General features: G+C 45.6%; 1 protein-coding gene and 1 non-coding gene across 3 annotated transcripts in view; one reads left to right on the plus strand and one right to left on the minus strand.

Moving 5' to 3' along the window:
• The window catches only part of LOC124018012 (kelch-like protein 5), a 44775-nt gene extending 29071 nt beyond the window's left edge, over positions 1-15704 (minus strand). The window contains exons 1-2 of one of the 2 annotated variants that reach the window (XM_046333268.1): positions 15536-15704; positions 6571-6795 (exon numbers count right to left, since the gene is read on the minus strand). In XM_046333268.1, coding sequence (XP_046189224.1) covers positions 6571-6755 — 185 coding nt within the window. In that variant the 5' untranslated portion in view covers positions 6756-6795; positions 15536-15704. Of the gene's footprint in view, positions 1-6570; positions 6796-9817; positions 10897-15535 lie in introns of those variants that run through there. The other variant, XM_046333267.1, reaches the window with a different exon arrangement.
• Positions 14366-14622, plus strand: LOC124018018. The gene has a single exon (XR_006835550.1). It is a non-coding gene; the product is annotated as a small nucleolar RNA SNORA23 (small nucleolar RNA).
• Positions 15705-17500: the final 1796 nt, after the last annotated feature.

The following is a 17500-nucleotide window of genomic DNA, read 5'->3' on the forward strand; positions in this document are numbered from 1 at the left end:
ACCAGAGAGAGGACCAGTCTGACAGGAAGGAGAATTCAGATGTTCAGACCAGAGAGAGGACCAGTCTGACAGGAAGGAGAATTCAGATGTTCAGACCAGAGAGAGGACCAGTCTGACAGGAAGGAGAATTCAGATGTTCAGACCAGAGAGAGGACCAGTCTGACAGGAAGGAGAATTCAGATGTTCAGACCAGAGAGAGGACCAGTCTGACAGGAAGGAGAATTCAGATGTTCAGACCAGAGAGAGGACCAGTCCGACAGGAAGGAGAATTCAGATGTTCAGACCAGAGAGAGAGACAGGACCAGTCTGACAGGAAGGAGAATTCAGATGTTTAGACCAGAGAGAGACAGGACCAGTCTGACAGGAAGGAAGGTGAGGGAAATTCAGATGTTCAAACCACTATAAATGGGACTCTCAGCACAGAGAGAGAAAGAGTGAGAAAGAGAGAGCGAAAAAACAGAGATTATTCGGAAGAGAGAATTTTGTTCGGCTAAAATAAGGCTTTCATCACGCACAAATATATTAGACTATTTACTATCGGGGGCAGAGATTTGTTCAATTTCCACACTCCGGATGCGACACTGAAGGACATTCAGAGTCTTGTTCCCGAAGCCACTTGGGTTGTCTTGGTAACCTGCTTAAGGTCGTTTTCCTAGTGGAAGTTGAACCTTAGCCCCAGTCTGAGGTTCTGAGCGCTCTGGAGCAGGTTTTCATCAAGGATGTCTGTACTTTTCTCCATTCATCCTTTCCCTCGATGCTGACGAGTCTCCCAGTCCCTGCTGCTGAAAAACAAACCCCAAGGCATCATGCTGCCACCACCATGCTTCACCGTAGGGATGGTGCAAGGTTTCCTCCAGACATGACGCCTGGCATTCAGGCCAAAGAGGTCAATCGGTTGTCATGACGTTGGCCTGTTGGTCAGGTTTATGACCCCCATAAATACCTTCCCCCCTTTCCTCTCTCTCTACTAACCAGTTGAAAATATGCGTTGGTACTTAAAGAATAATGATGTCAGACCAGTTGTCGTCCGAGACATTATTACTGATGATAGGATGACATAAACTGTATCTTGGAAAGTCTACACATTCTAGTTATCAGATTCACATGGAATTGTTGTGCAATTTGTGAAAAGATTAAATGTCAATTTTAGCTTCTAAATACGAGAATTGTTTCCATAAGGTAAATTCTGTTCACTCCGTGGCCCCGCCCAAGTGAACAGACATTGGTTGTAAACTATGAAACACGCCCTTCTCTCTCCACTACATAAGCCCCTATTAACGAAATTAACATTTGTGATCCCGGGGACGTGAGGACGACGTTAAAAGGGGCTAATATCAAACTACAGAAGTAAACTTCAGCGTGAGCTTCAAGTATGGCAACTTGGTATGAACTTTGAACTCTTATTCACTAAAGAAGTGATACCTCCTAGCCGTTGAGTTAGCAGCAGCTGCTGTAAACGCGGACGAGGAAAGGACGGACAAAGTATCTCTTCTACCAAACACACGACGGTACTACAACGCATCCGTTCTACCAGACAGTCTTCAAAGGACAGGAAGAGCTCTGTTGGGCAACACGGCCTTCCATCTACCACCAACGTATTGAAGCACCGCTCAGAGTAAATACTTCTTGCATTTTCCTTTTTTCCAAAATGGGCGGTTATTTCGAATGCATAAGATTCTGTATTTACGATAGCATAGCTTCATGAGGTCCGATCAGAGACCAAATTCCTTTTGTTCCTCAGTCTTCCCGCTCTTTCATTCAAAACCCAACCCCCCCTTTCTTTGTGTAACCAACAGTCATATCTGTTCCGTCCACTAGGGACATGTTATTTTATGACATCATTAGTAATCAATGTATGACCCATCCTGTGCATGGGTAATTCTGTGTGACGGTTTAAGTATTTAGTAAATAAATAATGAAACCAAATTTTGTATTGCTGATTCAACTTGTTAGCCAGGGTTCATGAAGATAACCAAGAATTTACAACTTTCAGATGAGACTGAATAAGGTGATGATTAAATATTGACTGCAATTGATGTAAGAGAGTACCAGGTCTTTAAGAGTTTATTCGGAAGATAACAGCTCTATAAACATTATTTCGTGGTGCCCCGCTTTCTAGTTAATTACATTTACATGATTAGTTCAATCAGGTAATATTAATTACAGAGAAATTATTTTATAGAATAGTCTTATCACTTCATCCAGCATTTCATCAGACCAGAGAATCTTGTTTCTCATGGTCTGAGTGTCTTCAGGTGCCTTTTGGCAAACTCCAAGTGGGCTGTCATGGGTCTTTTACTGAGATGTGGCTTCCGTCTGGCCACTCTACCATGAAGGCCCGATTGGTGGAGTCCTTCTGGAAAATTCTCCCTTCTCCACAGAGGAACTCTGGAGCTCTGTCAAGAGTGACCATTGGGATCTTGGTCACGTCCCTGACCAAGGCCTTTCTCCCCTGATTGGTCAGTTTGACCGGGTGGCCAGATCTTAGAAGAGTTTTAGTGGTTCCAAACTTCTTCCATTTAAGAATGATGGAGGCCACTGTGTTCTTGGGGACCTTCAATGCTGCAGACATTTGTTGGTACCCTTCCTCAGATCTGTGCATCAACACAATCCTGTCTCTGAGCTCTACGGACTATTCCTTCCACCTTGGGTTTTTGCTCTGACCTGCACTGTCAGCTGTGGGACCATATATAGAAAGATGACTGCCTTTCCAAAATCATGTCCATATCAATTGAATTTACCACATGTGGACTCCAATTAATTTATAGAAACATCTCAAGGATGATCAATGGAAACAGGATGCACCTGAGCTCAATTTAAAGGCTCATAGCAAAGGGTCTGAATACTGTAAATAAGGTATTTCCGTTTTTTGATTTTTAATAGATTTCCACAAAAAAAACTATTTTCGCTTTGTCATTACGGGGTACTGCGATGTCATTACGGGGTACTGCGATGTCATTACGGGCTACTGCGATGTCATTACGGGCTACTGCGATGTCATTACGGGCTACTGCGATGTCATTACGGGCTACTGCGATGTCATTACGGGCTACTGCGATGTCATTACGGGGTACTGCGATGTCATTATGGGGTACTGCGATGTCATTATGGGGTACTGCGATGTCATTATGGGGTACTGCGATGTCATTATGGGGTATTGTGATGTCATTATGGGGTATTGTGATGTCATTATGGGGTATTGTGATGTCATTATGGGGTACTGTGTGTAGATCGATGAGGCAGTGTATTAATTTAAATATATTTTAGAATGTATGTAACATTAAATGTGGAAACAGTCGAGAGGGGGGTCTGAGTCCTTTCCCGAAGACACTGTAAAATCAAAACAGGGGGCGTGTTCACTGGAGGTAAAAGCTGTCCAATCAAAACAGGGGGCGTGTTCACTGGAGGTAGAAGCTGTCAAATCAAAACAGGGGGCGTGTTCACTGGAGGTTAAAGCTGTCAAATCAAAACAGGGGGCGTGTTCACTGGAGGTAGAAGCTGTCAAATCAAAACAGGGGGCGTGTTCACTGGAGGTTAAAGCTGTCAAATCAAAACAGGGGGCGTGTTCACTGGAGGTAGAAGCTGTCCAATCAAACACAGGGGGCGTGTTCACTGGAGGTAAAAGGAAGTCAGATGTGTGGAATAAAAGTGAATAGTTAAAAATAGAAGATAAAGCTATGTGTTCCAAACAGGTGCTGATTACAAATGGCATTTATATATACAATTATATATTTATACGTGTGTGTGTGTGTGCAGTTTTAGTCCGAAGTTTACATACACCTTAGCCAAATACAGTCACTGAGCTAGTCTGCAGTACCCTGGTCAGCCTTAAACTATAGTTAAATCAACGAGAGGGGGCAGCACTGAGCTAGTCAACTAGAGGGGTCAGCACTGAGCTAGTCAACGAGAGGGGGCAGCACTGAGCTAGTCAACTAGAGGGGGGCAGCTCTGAGCTAGTCAACGAGAGGGGTCAGCACTGAGCTAGTCAACGAGAGGGGTCAGCACTGAGCTAGTCAACGAGAGGGGGCAGCACTGAGCTAGTCAACTAGAGGGGGCAGCACTGAGCTAGTCAACTAGAGGGGTCAGCACTGAGCTAGTCAACGAGAGGGGGTCAGCACTGAGCTAGTCAACTAGAGGGGGGCAGCACTGAGCTAGTCAACTAGAGGGGCAGCACTGAGCTAGTCAACGAGAGGGGGCAGCACTGAGCTAGTCAACGAGAGGGGGCAGCACTGAGCTAGTCAACTAGAGGGGGCAGCACTGAGCTAGTCAACTAGAGGGGGCAGCACTGAGCTAGTCAACTAGGGGGCAGCACTGAGCTAGTCAACGAGAGGGGGTCAGCACTGAGCACTGAGCTAGTCAACTAGGGGGGCAGCACTGAGCTAGTCAACTAGAGGGGGCAGCACTGAGCTAGTCAACGAGAGGGGGCAGCACTGAGCTAGTCAACGAGAGGGGGCAGCACTGAGCTAGTCAACGAGAGGGGGCAGCACTGAGTAGAGGGGCAGCACTGAGCTAGTCAACGAGAGGGGGCAGCTCTGAGCTAGTCAACTAGAGGGGGTCAGCACTGAGCTAGTCAACTAGAGGGGCAGCACTGAGCTAGTCAACTAGAGGGGGCAGCACTGAGCTAGTCAACTAGAGGGGGCAGCACTGAGCTAGTCAACTAGAGGGGGCAGCACTGAGCTAGTCAACGAGAGGGGGCAGCACTGAGCTAGTCAACTAGAGGGGGCAGCACTGAGCTAGTCAACTAGAGGGGGCAGCACTGAGCTAGTCAACTAGAGGGGGCAGCACTGAGTTAGTCAACGAGAGGGGGCAGCACTGAGCTAGTCAACGAGAGGGGGCAGCACTGAGCTAGTCAACGAGAGGGGGCAGCACTGAGCTAGTCAACGGGGGGGCAGCTCTGAGCTAGTCAACGAGAGGGGGCAGCTCTGAGCTAGTCAACGAGAGGGGGGCAGCTCTGAGCTAGTCAACGAGAGGGGGCAGCTCTGAGCTAGTCAACGAGAGGGGGCAGCACTGAGCTAGTCAACGAGAGGGGGCAGCACTGAGCTAGTCAACTAGAGGGGTCAGCACTGAGCTAGTCAACTAGAGGGGGCAGCACTGAGCTAGTCAACGAGAGGGGGCAGCACTGAGCTAGTCAACGAGAGGGGTCAGCACTGAGCTAGTCAACGAGAGGGGTCAGCACTGAGCTAGTCAACGAGAGGGGGCAGCACTGAGCTAGTCAACTAGAGGGGGCAGCACTGAGCTAGTCAACTAGAGGGGGCAGCACTGAGCTAGTCAACTAGAGGGGGCAGCACTGAGCTAGTCAACTAGAGGGGGCAGCACTGAGCTAGTCAACGAGAGGGGGCAGCACTGAGCTAGTCAACTAGAGGGGGCAGCACTGAGCTAGTCAACTAGAGGGGGCAGCACTGAGCTAGTCAACTAGAGGGGGCAGCACTGAGCTAGTCAACTAGAGGGGGCAGCACTGAGCTAGTCAACTAGAGGGGGCAGCACTGAGCTAGTCAACTAGAGGGGGCAGCACTGAGCTAGTCAACGAGAGGGGGTCAGCACTGAGCTAGTCAACTAGAGGGGTCAGCACTGAGTTAGTCAATGAGAGGGGGCAGCACTGAGCTAGCCTGCAGTACCCTGGTCAGCCTTAAACTATAGTTAATCAACGAGAGGGGGCAGCACTGAGCTAGCTAAAAACTAATTTTTTTCACAATTCCTGACATTTAATCCTAGTACAATTCCCTGTTTTAGGTCAGTTAGGATCACCAATTTATTTTAAGAATGTGAAATGTCAGAATAATAGAGAGAATGATTTATTTCAGCTTTTATTTCTTTCATCACATCACCCAGTGGGTCAGAAGGTTACATACACTCAATTAGTATTTGGTAGCATTGCCTTTAAATTGTTTAACTTGGGTCAAACGTGTCGGGTAGCCTTCCACAAGCTTCCTACAATAAGTTGGGTGAATTTTGGCCAATTCCTCCTGACAGAGCTGGTGTAACGGAGTCAGGTTTGTAGGCCTCCCCTTGCTGCACATACTTTCAGTTCTGCCCATACATTTTCTATGTGACTGAGGTCAGGGCTTAGTGATGGCCACTCCAATACCTTGACTTTGTTGTCCTTAAGCCACAACTTTGGAAGTATGCTTGGGGTCATTGTCCATTTGGAAGACACATTTGCAACCAAGCTTTAACTTCCTGACTGATGTCTTGAGATGTTTGCTTCAATATATCCACATCATTTTCCTTCCTCGTGATGCCATCTATTTTGAAAAAGTGCACCAGTCCCTCCTGCAACAAAGCACCCCAAAAACATGATGCTGCCACCCCCGTGCTTCACGGTTGGGATGTTGTTCTTCGGCTTGCAGCCTCCCCCCTTTTTCCTACAAGCATAACGATGGTCATTGTGGCCAAACAGTTCTATTTTTTGTTTCATGCACAAAGTAGATGTCCTAACCGACTTGCCAAAACAATAGTTTGTTAACAAGACATTATGTTGGAGTGGATGGAAAAAACGAGTTTTAAATGACTCCAACCTAAGTGTATGTAAACTTCCTTCTTCAACTGTGTGTGTGTGTGTGTGTGTGTTACCTGTGAGCAGGTATCCTCCTGTCCCCTGCCACCAGAGTGACGTCACACAGCTGCTTGGTTCGGAGGTAGGTCTCCATCCTGCTGAAGGTCAGGTCTGCGTGTGCGTGAGCCGTGTACACACACTCGTCGGGGGACACACACTCGTCGGGGGACACACACTCGTCGGGGGACACACACGGTTCCATCGACACACATGAGGACAGCGTTGCGCTGCTGTTGGAAGTCCTATACACACACACACACACACACACACACACACACACACACACACACACACACACACACACACACACACACACACACACACACATTTTATTGAGTTTATTTAACTAGTGTTCACCTGCGAGAGTAAGACACGATGTACACATCAAGATAGTGTTTTAATTGTCGGGTCTATGGCAACCAAGACCATAGCATGACACACACTGTGACCTTGTCATTCAAGAACAGGATAAATATATATAGTTTTAGATGATAATAAAACATGTTTTGTTTAGTTACTTTAGCTTCAACTTGTTTCTCAAACTTCATAGAAAGTCAAACGAGCTTGCACTGCCGAGCAGCAAGCTAAAAGCTAGGCTAGGTTGACGGTACCACTGTAGCTAGCTAAAAACTAGGCTAGGTTGACGGTACCACTGTAGCTAGCTAAAAGCTAGGCTAGGTTGAAAATATCACTGTAGCAAGCTAAAAGCTAGGCTAGGTTGAAAATATCACTGTAGCAAGCTAAAAGCTAGGCTAGGTTGAAAATATCACTGTAGCAAGCTAAAAGCTAGGCTAGGTTGAAAATACCACAGTAGCTAGCTAAAAGCTAGGCTGAAAATACCACTGTAGGTTGAAAATACCACTGTAGCTAGCTAAAAGCTAGGCTAGGTTGAAAATACCACTGTAGCTAGCTAAAAGCTAGGCTAGGTTGAAGATACCACTGTAGCTAGCTAAAAGCTAGGCTAGGTTGAAGATACCACTGTAGCTAGCTAAAATCTAGGCTAGGTTGACGGTACCACTGTAGCTAGCTAAAAGCTAGGCTAGGTTGACGGTACCACTGTAGCTAGCTAAAAGCTAGCGACCTATAACAAAGATAATATAAAACAAACGTCATTACCATCACAATAAACTTAAAAACAGGTGGCAACAGTCATAAAAAAATAAATAAAAAAAAATGGGTATTATTTATCACTACTTAAAAATAGTACACACTTATAGGAATGGGTCATTGTTTCCAAGTTTGCTAGCTAGCCATATTATTTACTTCTTCTGTGGTTTGGTAACTTCCTGTTCTTCCAATGACTCTGGGTTTGAAAAGATTAATAGTTGGTATTCAGCAGTCATAAAAGTATACCTTTATTTACCTTTAAAATAGGGATATTGTCTGCTCTTTTTTCACCCTCTTTTTTTTAAACCTTTATTTAACTTAACCCAGTTAAGAACAAATTCTTATTTTCAATGACGGCCTAGGAACAGTGTTGTTAACTGCCTGTTCAGGGGCAGAACGACAGATTTGTACCTTGTCAGCTCGGGGGGTTTGAACTAGACCTACAGCGAGCCTCCTATATACGGTAGACCCACAGAGAGCCTCCTATATACAGTAGACCTACAGCGAGCCTCCTATATACGGTAGACCCACAGAGAGCCTCCTATATACAGTAGACCCACAGAGAGCCTCCTATATACAGTAGACCCACAGAGAGCCTCCTATATACGGTAGACCCACAGAGAGCCTCCTATATACGGTAGACCCACAGAGAGCCTCCTATATACGGTAGACCCACAGAGAGCCTCCTATATACGGTAGACCCACAGAGAGCCTCCTATATACGGTAGACCCACAGAGAGCCTCCTATATACAGTAGACCCACAGAGAGCCTCCTATATACGGTAGACCCACAGAGAGCCTCCTATATACAGTAGACCCACAGCGAGCCTCCTATATACGGTAGACCCACAGCGAGCCTCCTATATACAGTAGACCCACAGCGAGCCTCCTATATACAGTAGACCCACAGAGAGCCTCCTATATACAGTAGACCCACAGAGAGCCTCCTATATACAGTAGACCCACAGAGAGCCTCCTATATACAGTAGACCCACAGCGAGCCTCCTATATACAGTAGATCCACAGCGAGCCTCCTATATACGGTAGACCCACAGAGAGCCTCCTATATACGGTAGACCCACAGAGAGTGTCATATGTTGAATGCTGCTTGCTATACAAAGTTGACCATTCAGTAAAAACCTATAGAGAATTTAACTTTGTACAGAAAGTAGGCAGGCTAACAGAAAGTAGGCAGGCTAACAGAAAGCTAACAGAAAGTAGTCAGGCTAACAGAAAGTAGGCAGGCTAACAGAAAGCTAACAGAAAGTAGGCAGGCTAACAGAAAGTAGGCAGGCTAACAGAAAGTAGGCAGGCTAACAGAAAGCTAACAGAAAGCTAACAGAAAGTAGGCAGGCTAACAGAAAGTAGGCAGGCTAACAGAAAGTAGGCAGGCTAACAGAAAGCTAACAGAAAGCAGGCAGGTTAACAGAAAGTAGGCAGGCTAACAGAAAGCTAACAGAAAGTAGGCAGGCTAACAGAAAGTAGGCAGGCTAACAGAAAGTAGGCAGGCTAACAGAAAGTAGGCAGGCTAACAGAAAGTAGGCAGGCTAACAGAAAGCAGGCAGGCTAACAGAAAGCAGGCAGGCTAACAGAAAGCAGGCAGGCTAACAGAAAGCAGTCAGGCTAACAGAAAGTAGGCGGGCTAACAGAAAGTAGTCAGGCTAACAGAAAATAGGCAGGCTAACAGAAAGCTAACAGAAAATAGGCAGGCTAACAGAAAGCTAACAGAAAATAGGCAGGCTAACAGAAAGCTAACAGAAAGTAGGCGGGCTAACAGAAAGTAGGCAGGCTAACAGAAAGTAGGCAGGCTAACAGAAAGTAGGCAGGCTAACAGAAAGTAGGCAGGCTAACAGAAAGTAGGCAGGCTAACAGAAAGTAGGCAGGCTAACAGAAAGTAGGCAGGCTAACAGAAAGTAGGCAGGCTAACAGAAAGTAGGCAGGCTAACAGAAAGTAGACAGGCTAACAGAAAGTAGACAGGCTAACAGAAAGTAGGCAGGCTAACAGAAAGTAGGCAGGCTAACAGAAAGTAGGCAGGCTAACAGAAAGCTAACAGAAAGTAGTCAAGCTAACGGAAAGCTAACAGAAAGTTAGCTGAAACACAGACCTACGTTAAAGCACAGAGAGGAGACAACAAGCTCAACTCATTCTCCTCATACCTGCAGGAGCTGGAGGCAGTGTCGTCGCGGTTATTATTACTCTCGGTTCCGGTCAGTCCCGTCTCCTCTTCAGCCACGGGAACAAACGCCTCCGGTACCGCCGGTTGGAGGAGCGACGAGCCGTCCGCGGGGCGCTCTACGTCTGTTACCGGCCGAGAGTGAGAGACAGACAACCGGGTGACCCACTCCGGTTGGCTGAAGGACCGCGGACAAGAGGAATGTCCAGCTGCCGCGGCTGCAAACGCTGTTACCGGGAGGTTATCAGTGGGACTCCCAACAGAATTATCCATAAATTTGCAGTTATTGGCGTTGCATGAACTATTACCACTACAACTACCGTTACCGCTAGTTCCAACTGCTACTATGCAGTTATTTCCTGTACCGGTTCCGTTACTGGTAGAACAGACACTAACAGAGGGGCTCTGGTACTCTCCGGGGCTGGCTCCTGTTCCTCTCCCGGTAAAGAAGTCTCCTAGCGGGGGGTTGTGGGGCGGGGGAACAGCCGGGTGACCGAACCACCTCCATCGACTCCGGAGGATCTGCTTCACATCGAAGTCTTTCCGCAGAGAAGAGGAGCCGCTGGTTGACATCCAGGCTCTGGAGACCGGGAGAAATGTCCCGGAGCTCGTACCTAGTTACCGTCGCTTACTGTACTACGGCTCTCTACGAAACCCCACGGTTACAACTGAGGAAGAGAGGCTTGAGGAGGAGAAGAAGAGGGAGAGAGAGAACGGAGGAAGAATAGAGAGAGAGAGACAGAACTCCGTTCGGTTTCCAAAAGAACACGGTGTAGGAGTTCTCTCTCTCTCTCGCTCTCAACGGAGCACGTAATTGGTCCACTATCTCTGTGTGTATAAAATGACCACCTCCACATAGAAACACACACACAGTTCTTCATCCATACGAAAGGGAATTTATTCTGTTAAACGCTTTATGCACAAACCAGGCAACATTTTACACATATGGAAAATAGAATATTCTGGTGGTATAGGACAATAAGGTGTGTGTGTGTGAGGCATTCATTATTCTCTCATCTAATGAATTAGAGAGCAATGAGGAGATGGACACTGTCTCTCTCATCTAATGAATTAGAGAGCAATGAGGAGATGGACACTGTCTCTCTCATCTAATGAATTAGAGAGCAATGAGGACACTGTCTCTCTCATCTAATGAATTAGAGAGCAATGAGGACACTGTCTCTCTCATCTAATGAATTAGAGAGCAATGAGGACACTGTCTCTCTCATCTAATGAATTAGAGAGCAATGAGGACACTGTCTCTCTCATCTAATGAATTAGAGAGCAATGAGGACACTGTCTCTCTCATCTAATGAATTAGAGAGCAATGAGGAGATGGACACTGTCTCTCTCATCTAATGAACTGGACCCTACAGAGGGACCGCACCCTACAGAGGGACCCTACAGAGGGACCGGACCCTACAGACGGACCGGACACTACAGACGGACCGGACACTACAGACGGACCCTACAGAGGGACCGGACACTACAGACGGACCCTACAGAGGGACCCTACAGAGGGACCGGACCCTACAGAGGGACCGGACACTACAGACGGACCCTACAGAGGGACCGGACCCTACAGAGGGACCGGACACTACAGATGGACCCTACAGACGGACCCTACAGAGGGACCGGACCCTACAGAGGGACCGGACACTACAGAGGGACCCTACAGAGGGACCGGACCCTACAGAGGGACCGGACACTACAGACGGACCCTACAGAGGGACCCTACAGAGGGACCGGACCCTACAGAGGGACCGGACCCTACAGAGGGACCGGACCCTACAGAGGGACCGCACCCTACAGAGGGACCGCACCCTACAGAGGGACCGCACCCTACAGAGGGACCAAAGGAACCCTAAAGTGTGCTTAGAACCAACTGAGAAGAACTCAGTCTGTTCCTCATCTCCTCTCTTCCCGGTCACCTCTCCTCTCTCCATCTCCATCTGCATTGCAGCATTCCCAGAGATTGTTAATGGCTGAGTGGATCCCCGAGGACCAATCATCTTGACCATGTTCTGTTATAATCTCCACCCGGCACAGCCAGAAGAGGACTGGCCAACCCCCATAGCCTGGTTCCTCTCTAAGTTTCTAATCTACACCAGGCACAGCCAAAAGAGGACTGGCCACCCCTCATAGCCTGGTTCCTCTCTACCCGGCACAGTCAGAAGAGGACTGGCCACCCCTCTCTAGGTTTCTTCCTAGAGGTCTGGCCTTACTAGGGAGTTTTTCCTAGCCACCGTGCTCCTACAGCTGCATTGCTTGCTGTTTGGGGGTTTTAGGCTGGGTTTCTGTACAGCACTTTGAGATATCAGCTGATGTAAGAAGGGCTTTATGAATAAATGTGATTGATCACATCCCTTCTCTTCCCTCTCTTCTCCCGAGGACCCATCCCATTTCTTCCGAGGACCCATCCCATTTCTTCCCCGAGGACCCATCCCATTTCTTCCCCGAGGACCCATCCCATTTCTTCCCCGAGGACCCATCCCATTTCTTCCGAGGACCCATCCCATTTCTTCCGAGGACCCATCCCATTTCTTCCGAGGACCCATCCCATTTCTTCCGAGGACCCATCCCATTTCTTCCGAGGACCCATCCCATTTCTTCCGAGGACCCATCCCATTTCTTCCGAGGACCCATCCCATTTCTTCCGAGGACCCATCCCATTTCTTCCGAGGACCCATCCCATTTCTTCCGAGGACCCATCCCATTTCTTCCGAGGACCCATCCCATTTCTTCCGAGGACCCATCCCATTTCTTCCCCGAGGACCCATCCCATTTCTTCCGAGGACCCATCCCATTTCTTCTCAGAGGAATCATCCCATTTCTTCCCAGCTCTCCGGGCTACGGGCAACAACCATCCAGTCACCTTCCTGAATAACCCAATGGACACACCCTACATACAACAGACCTCTACTACAGTAGGATACAGACACACCTAGCAGAATGTAGTCTACATACAGACCTCTACTACAGTAGGATATAGACACACCTAGCAGAATGTAGTCTACATACAGACCTCTCTACTACAGTAGGATACAGACACACCTAGCAGAATGTAGTCTACATACAGACCTCTCTACTACAGTAGGATATAGACACACTGTCTAATGCTGTCTCTAATATAAATATATACAGAGGATCAATACAGAGCTGTCTCTAATAGAAATATATACAGAGGCTCAATGCAGAGGCTCAATACAGAGCTGTCTCTACTATAAATATATACAGAGGATCAATACAGAGCTGTCTCTAATATAAATATATACAGAGGATCAATACAGAGCTGTCTCTAATAGAAATATATACAGAGGATCAATACAGAGGATCAATACAGAGCTGTCTCTAATATAAATATATACAGAGGATCAATACAGAGCTGTCTCTAGTAGAAATATATACAGAGGATCAATACAGAGCTGTCTCTAGTAGAAATATATACAGAGGATCAATACAGAGCTGTCTCTAATATAAATATATACAGAGGATCAATACAGAGGATCAATACAGAGCTGTCTCTAATATAAATATATACAGAGGATCAATACAGAGCTGTCTCTAATAGAAATATATACAGAGGATCAATACAGAGCTGTGCAGCTCAGAGACAAACACATACTCTTCAAACACACACACACACACACACACACTACAACCCCCCACACACACACACTACAACCCCACACACACACACACACACTACACCCCCCACACACACACTACAACCCCACACACACACACACTACAACCCCCCCACACACACACACACACACACAACCCCACACACACACACTGCAACCCCACACACACTGCAACCCCACACACACTGCAACCCCACACACACACTACAACCCATTTACATTACATTTAAGTCCTTTAGCAGACAACCCCACACACACACACACACTACAACCACACACACACACACACACACTCTACAACCACACACACACTCTACAACCACACACACACTCTACAACAGGCCGAGGCAACTCCAGTCCTCAGGGGCCTGATACCTGGGGCAAAACTATGACACCTAACACTCCAATAATCTCCTGATCTTCAGTTTGGATGCAATGTGATTTATCAGCCGTTTTTGCTGGTGAAAAGTGACAAACCAAATCAGGCCCTCGAGGACTGGAGTTGCCCACCCCTGATTTACAACCACAACCCCACACACACTCTCTACAACCACACACACACACACACACTCTACAACCACACACACACACACTCTACACACACTCTACAACCACACACACACACACACACACACTCTACAACCACACACACACACACACACACTCTACAACCACACACACACACACACACACTCTACAACCACACACACACACACTCTACAACCACACACACACACACTCTACAACCACACACACACACACTCTGTAGAGTGTGTGTGTGTGTGGTTGTAGAGTGTCTACAACCACACACACACACACACAGAGTGTACAACCACACACACACTCTGTGTGGTGGTTGTAGAGTGTGTGTGTGTGTGTGTGTGGTTGTAGAGTGTGTGTGTGTGTGTGTGGTTGTAGAGTGTGTGTGTGTGTGTGTGTGTGGTTGTAGACACACACACACACACTGTACAACCACACACACACACACACACACACACTCTACAACCACACACACACACACTGTAGTGTGTGTGTGGTTGTAGAGTGTGTGTGTGTGGTTGTAGACACACACACTGTGTGTGTGTGGTTGTAGAGTCTACAACCACACACACACACACACACTCTACAACCACACACACACACACACACTACAACCACACACACACACACACTACAACCACACACACACACACACACACACACACACACACACACACACACACACACACACACACACACACACACTCTACAACCACACACACACACACTCTACAACCACACACACACACTCTACAACCACACACACACACACTCTACAACCACACACACACACTCTACAACCACACACACTCTACAACCACACACACACACTCTACAACCACACACACTCTACAACCACACACACTCTACAACCACACACACTCTACAACCACACACACTCTACACACACACACACACACACACACACACACACACACACACACACACACACACACACACACACACACACACTACACGCATTGAATTCTGACATCCCAGTTGTTTTAAACGCGGCATGAGTTAATGCTCAACATCACATAGCAAAACATATTAAAAAACAAATAAACATTATGCCAGTTCGCATAGCAGAAGACATTCACACCATGAGTATACATGGCACAGCGAGGCGTTCAGTAGGATTTGGACCAGGCAGACAAGCGACTCATTAAAATGTACTATAAATCAATCTGACTAATCAGTCTGCCAGAGACGCTGGAATTAGTAGCCTATTAAAGAGAGAACATTTGAGTGAGTTTGTGAATTCCTGAAAGTAAAAGCGCCACAGGAACAATCACAGGAGACCCGAGGCCGGTTGGAACACCCAGCTCTCCTCTGATTTCAAGCCGCTTTCGAAGCATCCCTACCGGCCGAAGCATTTCCCCTTAATGGGTACTCCGGACGGGGCTTCTGCCATCATCATCATTATCATCAAAACTACTGTGATTTGTCAGTTTTATATGACAAGACGAGCAGCGCTTGTGGTCTTTAGCGAAACAAAACAAGTAGTTTCTTACCTTGTATCGGCTCACTTCCACTGTGAGTTTTTTGTTTTTTATTTACTAGTGTAGAGAGTCAGAATAACTTAATCGCATCTTCCTGTCTGTTTTGTTGTCTTTAGTTGACGGTGGTGCACGTGAATTTACAGAAGCACTTGACCAGCGGACACTTGTGTCCCTTCACTCTACTTCCGTATGTAGACGGCACAGTCGACTTTCACAAGCAAAGATATTTGAGTTTAAATAAGCAAAGATATTTGAGTTTAAATAAGCAAAGATATTTGAGTTTAAATAAGCAAAGATATTTGAGTTTAAATAAGCAAAGATATTTGAGTTTAAATAAGCAAAGATATTAGAGTTTAAATAAGCAAAGATATTTGAGTTTAAATAAGCAAAGATATTAGAGTTTAAATAAGCAAAGATATTAGAGGTTTAAATAAGCAAAGATATTAGAGTTAAAATAAGCAAATATATTAGAGGTTTACATTTACATTACATTTAAGTCATTTAGCAGACGCTCTTATCCAGAGCGACTTACAAATTGGTGCATTCACCTTATGACATCCAGTAGAACAGTCACTTTACAATAGTGCATCTAAATCTTAAAGGGGGGGGGGGGGGGTGAGAAGGATTACTTATCCTATCCTAGGTATTTAAATAAGCAAAGATATTAGAGGTTTAAATAAGCAAAGATATTAGAGGTTTAAATAAGCAAAGATATTAGAGTTTAAATAAGCAAAGATATTAAGAGTCAAGTTTAAATAAGCAAAGATATTAGAGTCAAGTTTAAATAAGCAAAGATATTAAGAGGCAAGTTTAAATAAGCAAAGATATTAGAGTCAAGTTTAAATAAGCAAAGATATTAAGAGGCAAGTTTAAATAAGCAAATATATTAGAGGTTTAAATAAGCAAAGATATTAGAGTTTAAATAAGCAAAGATATTAAGAGGCAAGTTTAAATAAGCAAAGATATTAGAGTCAAGTTTAAATAAGCAAAGATATTAAGAGGCAAGTTTAAATAAGCAAATATATTAAGAGGCAAGTTTAAATAAGCAAATATATTAAGAGGCAAGTTTATTATTTCTTTCTCTGGTTTGATGGACAGACAGTTGTATGTGAAACAGTTTTATATGGTTGTCATGGTAACTGCACTTCGTTCAAATATATAAATGACCGTTTAAGCCTTTTGTATTGTTTTATTTTACCATGTTGTACTAATTTAAGGACTACACAGTGTAAAAGTTTTATGCAAGTTGAGATACTAGAGATGGTGACTAAATAAAACTCACTTTCAAGTATGCCCATGATGCCTTGCATTAATTATTCAAACAATAATAATCACGCCCATGAGTGCTGACATAACCTTGGCTGGTCCCTGGGCTGTCCAGGATTGGTCCATCGGAAAGTTACGCTGCAAATCTAGAACGTGTGGAACGGAACCATTCCAACCCAATTAAGTCCATAGCCCGATATCCCAAAAACATAAACCGGCCATAGGTTCATTCAAGTAAGTATATGTTCTATCGACAGTGCTTGACTTGGGCAGAAGCTCAAGACGCTGAATACCGGCACCTCAAATCAAATTGTATTTGTCACATGCGCCGAATACAACAGGTGTAGCTAGACCTTACAGTGAAATGCGTAATTACAAGCCCTTTTTTAACCAACAATGCAGTTTTAAGAAAATACCAAACAATAACAATAACAAATCATTAAAGAGCAGCAAAATGGTCTACTGATTCAAATCCTGTTCGTTTTATATAATATTATCTCTAAAGTATTGTGGCGCTCCTGCACCTAAATATAAACAGTACTGGAACCCAAAATGAGTACCGGTACCTATTTCAGTCCAAGTCAAGCACTGTTTTCTATCGTATGTTACACACTTTCATGCCGAAGTGGCCCGATATCATATCCAAACGATCTGGAATCGAATCCATGTTGTCATTTGTTTCTATGGTAATACAGTTGACTGGAACCGTAG

This window comes from Oncorhynchus gorbuscha, unplaced genomic scaffold (genome assembly GCF_021184085.1).
Source record: "Oncorhynchus gorbuscha isolate QuinsamMale2020 ecotype Even-year unplaced genomic scaffold, OgorEven_v1.0 Un_scaffold_370, whole genome shotgun sequence".
Lineage (NCBI taxonomy): Eukaryota > Metazoa > Chordata > Actinopteri > Salmoniformes > Salmonidae > Oncorhynchus > Oncorhynchus gorbuscha.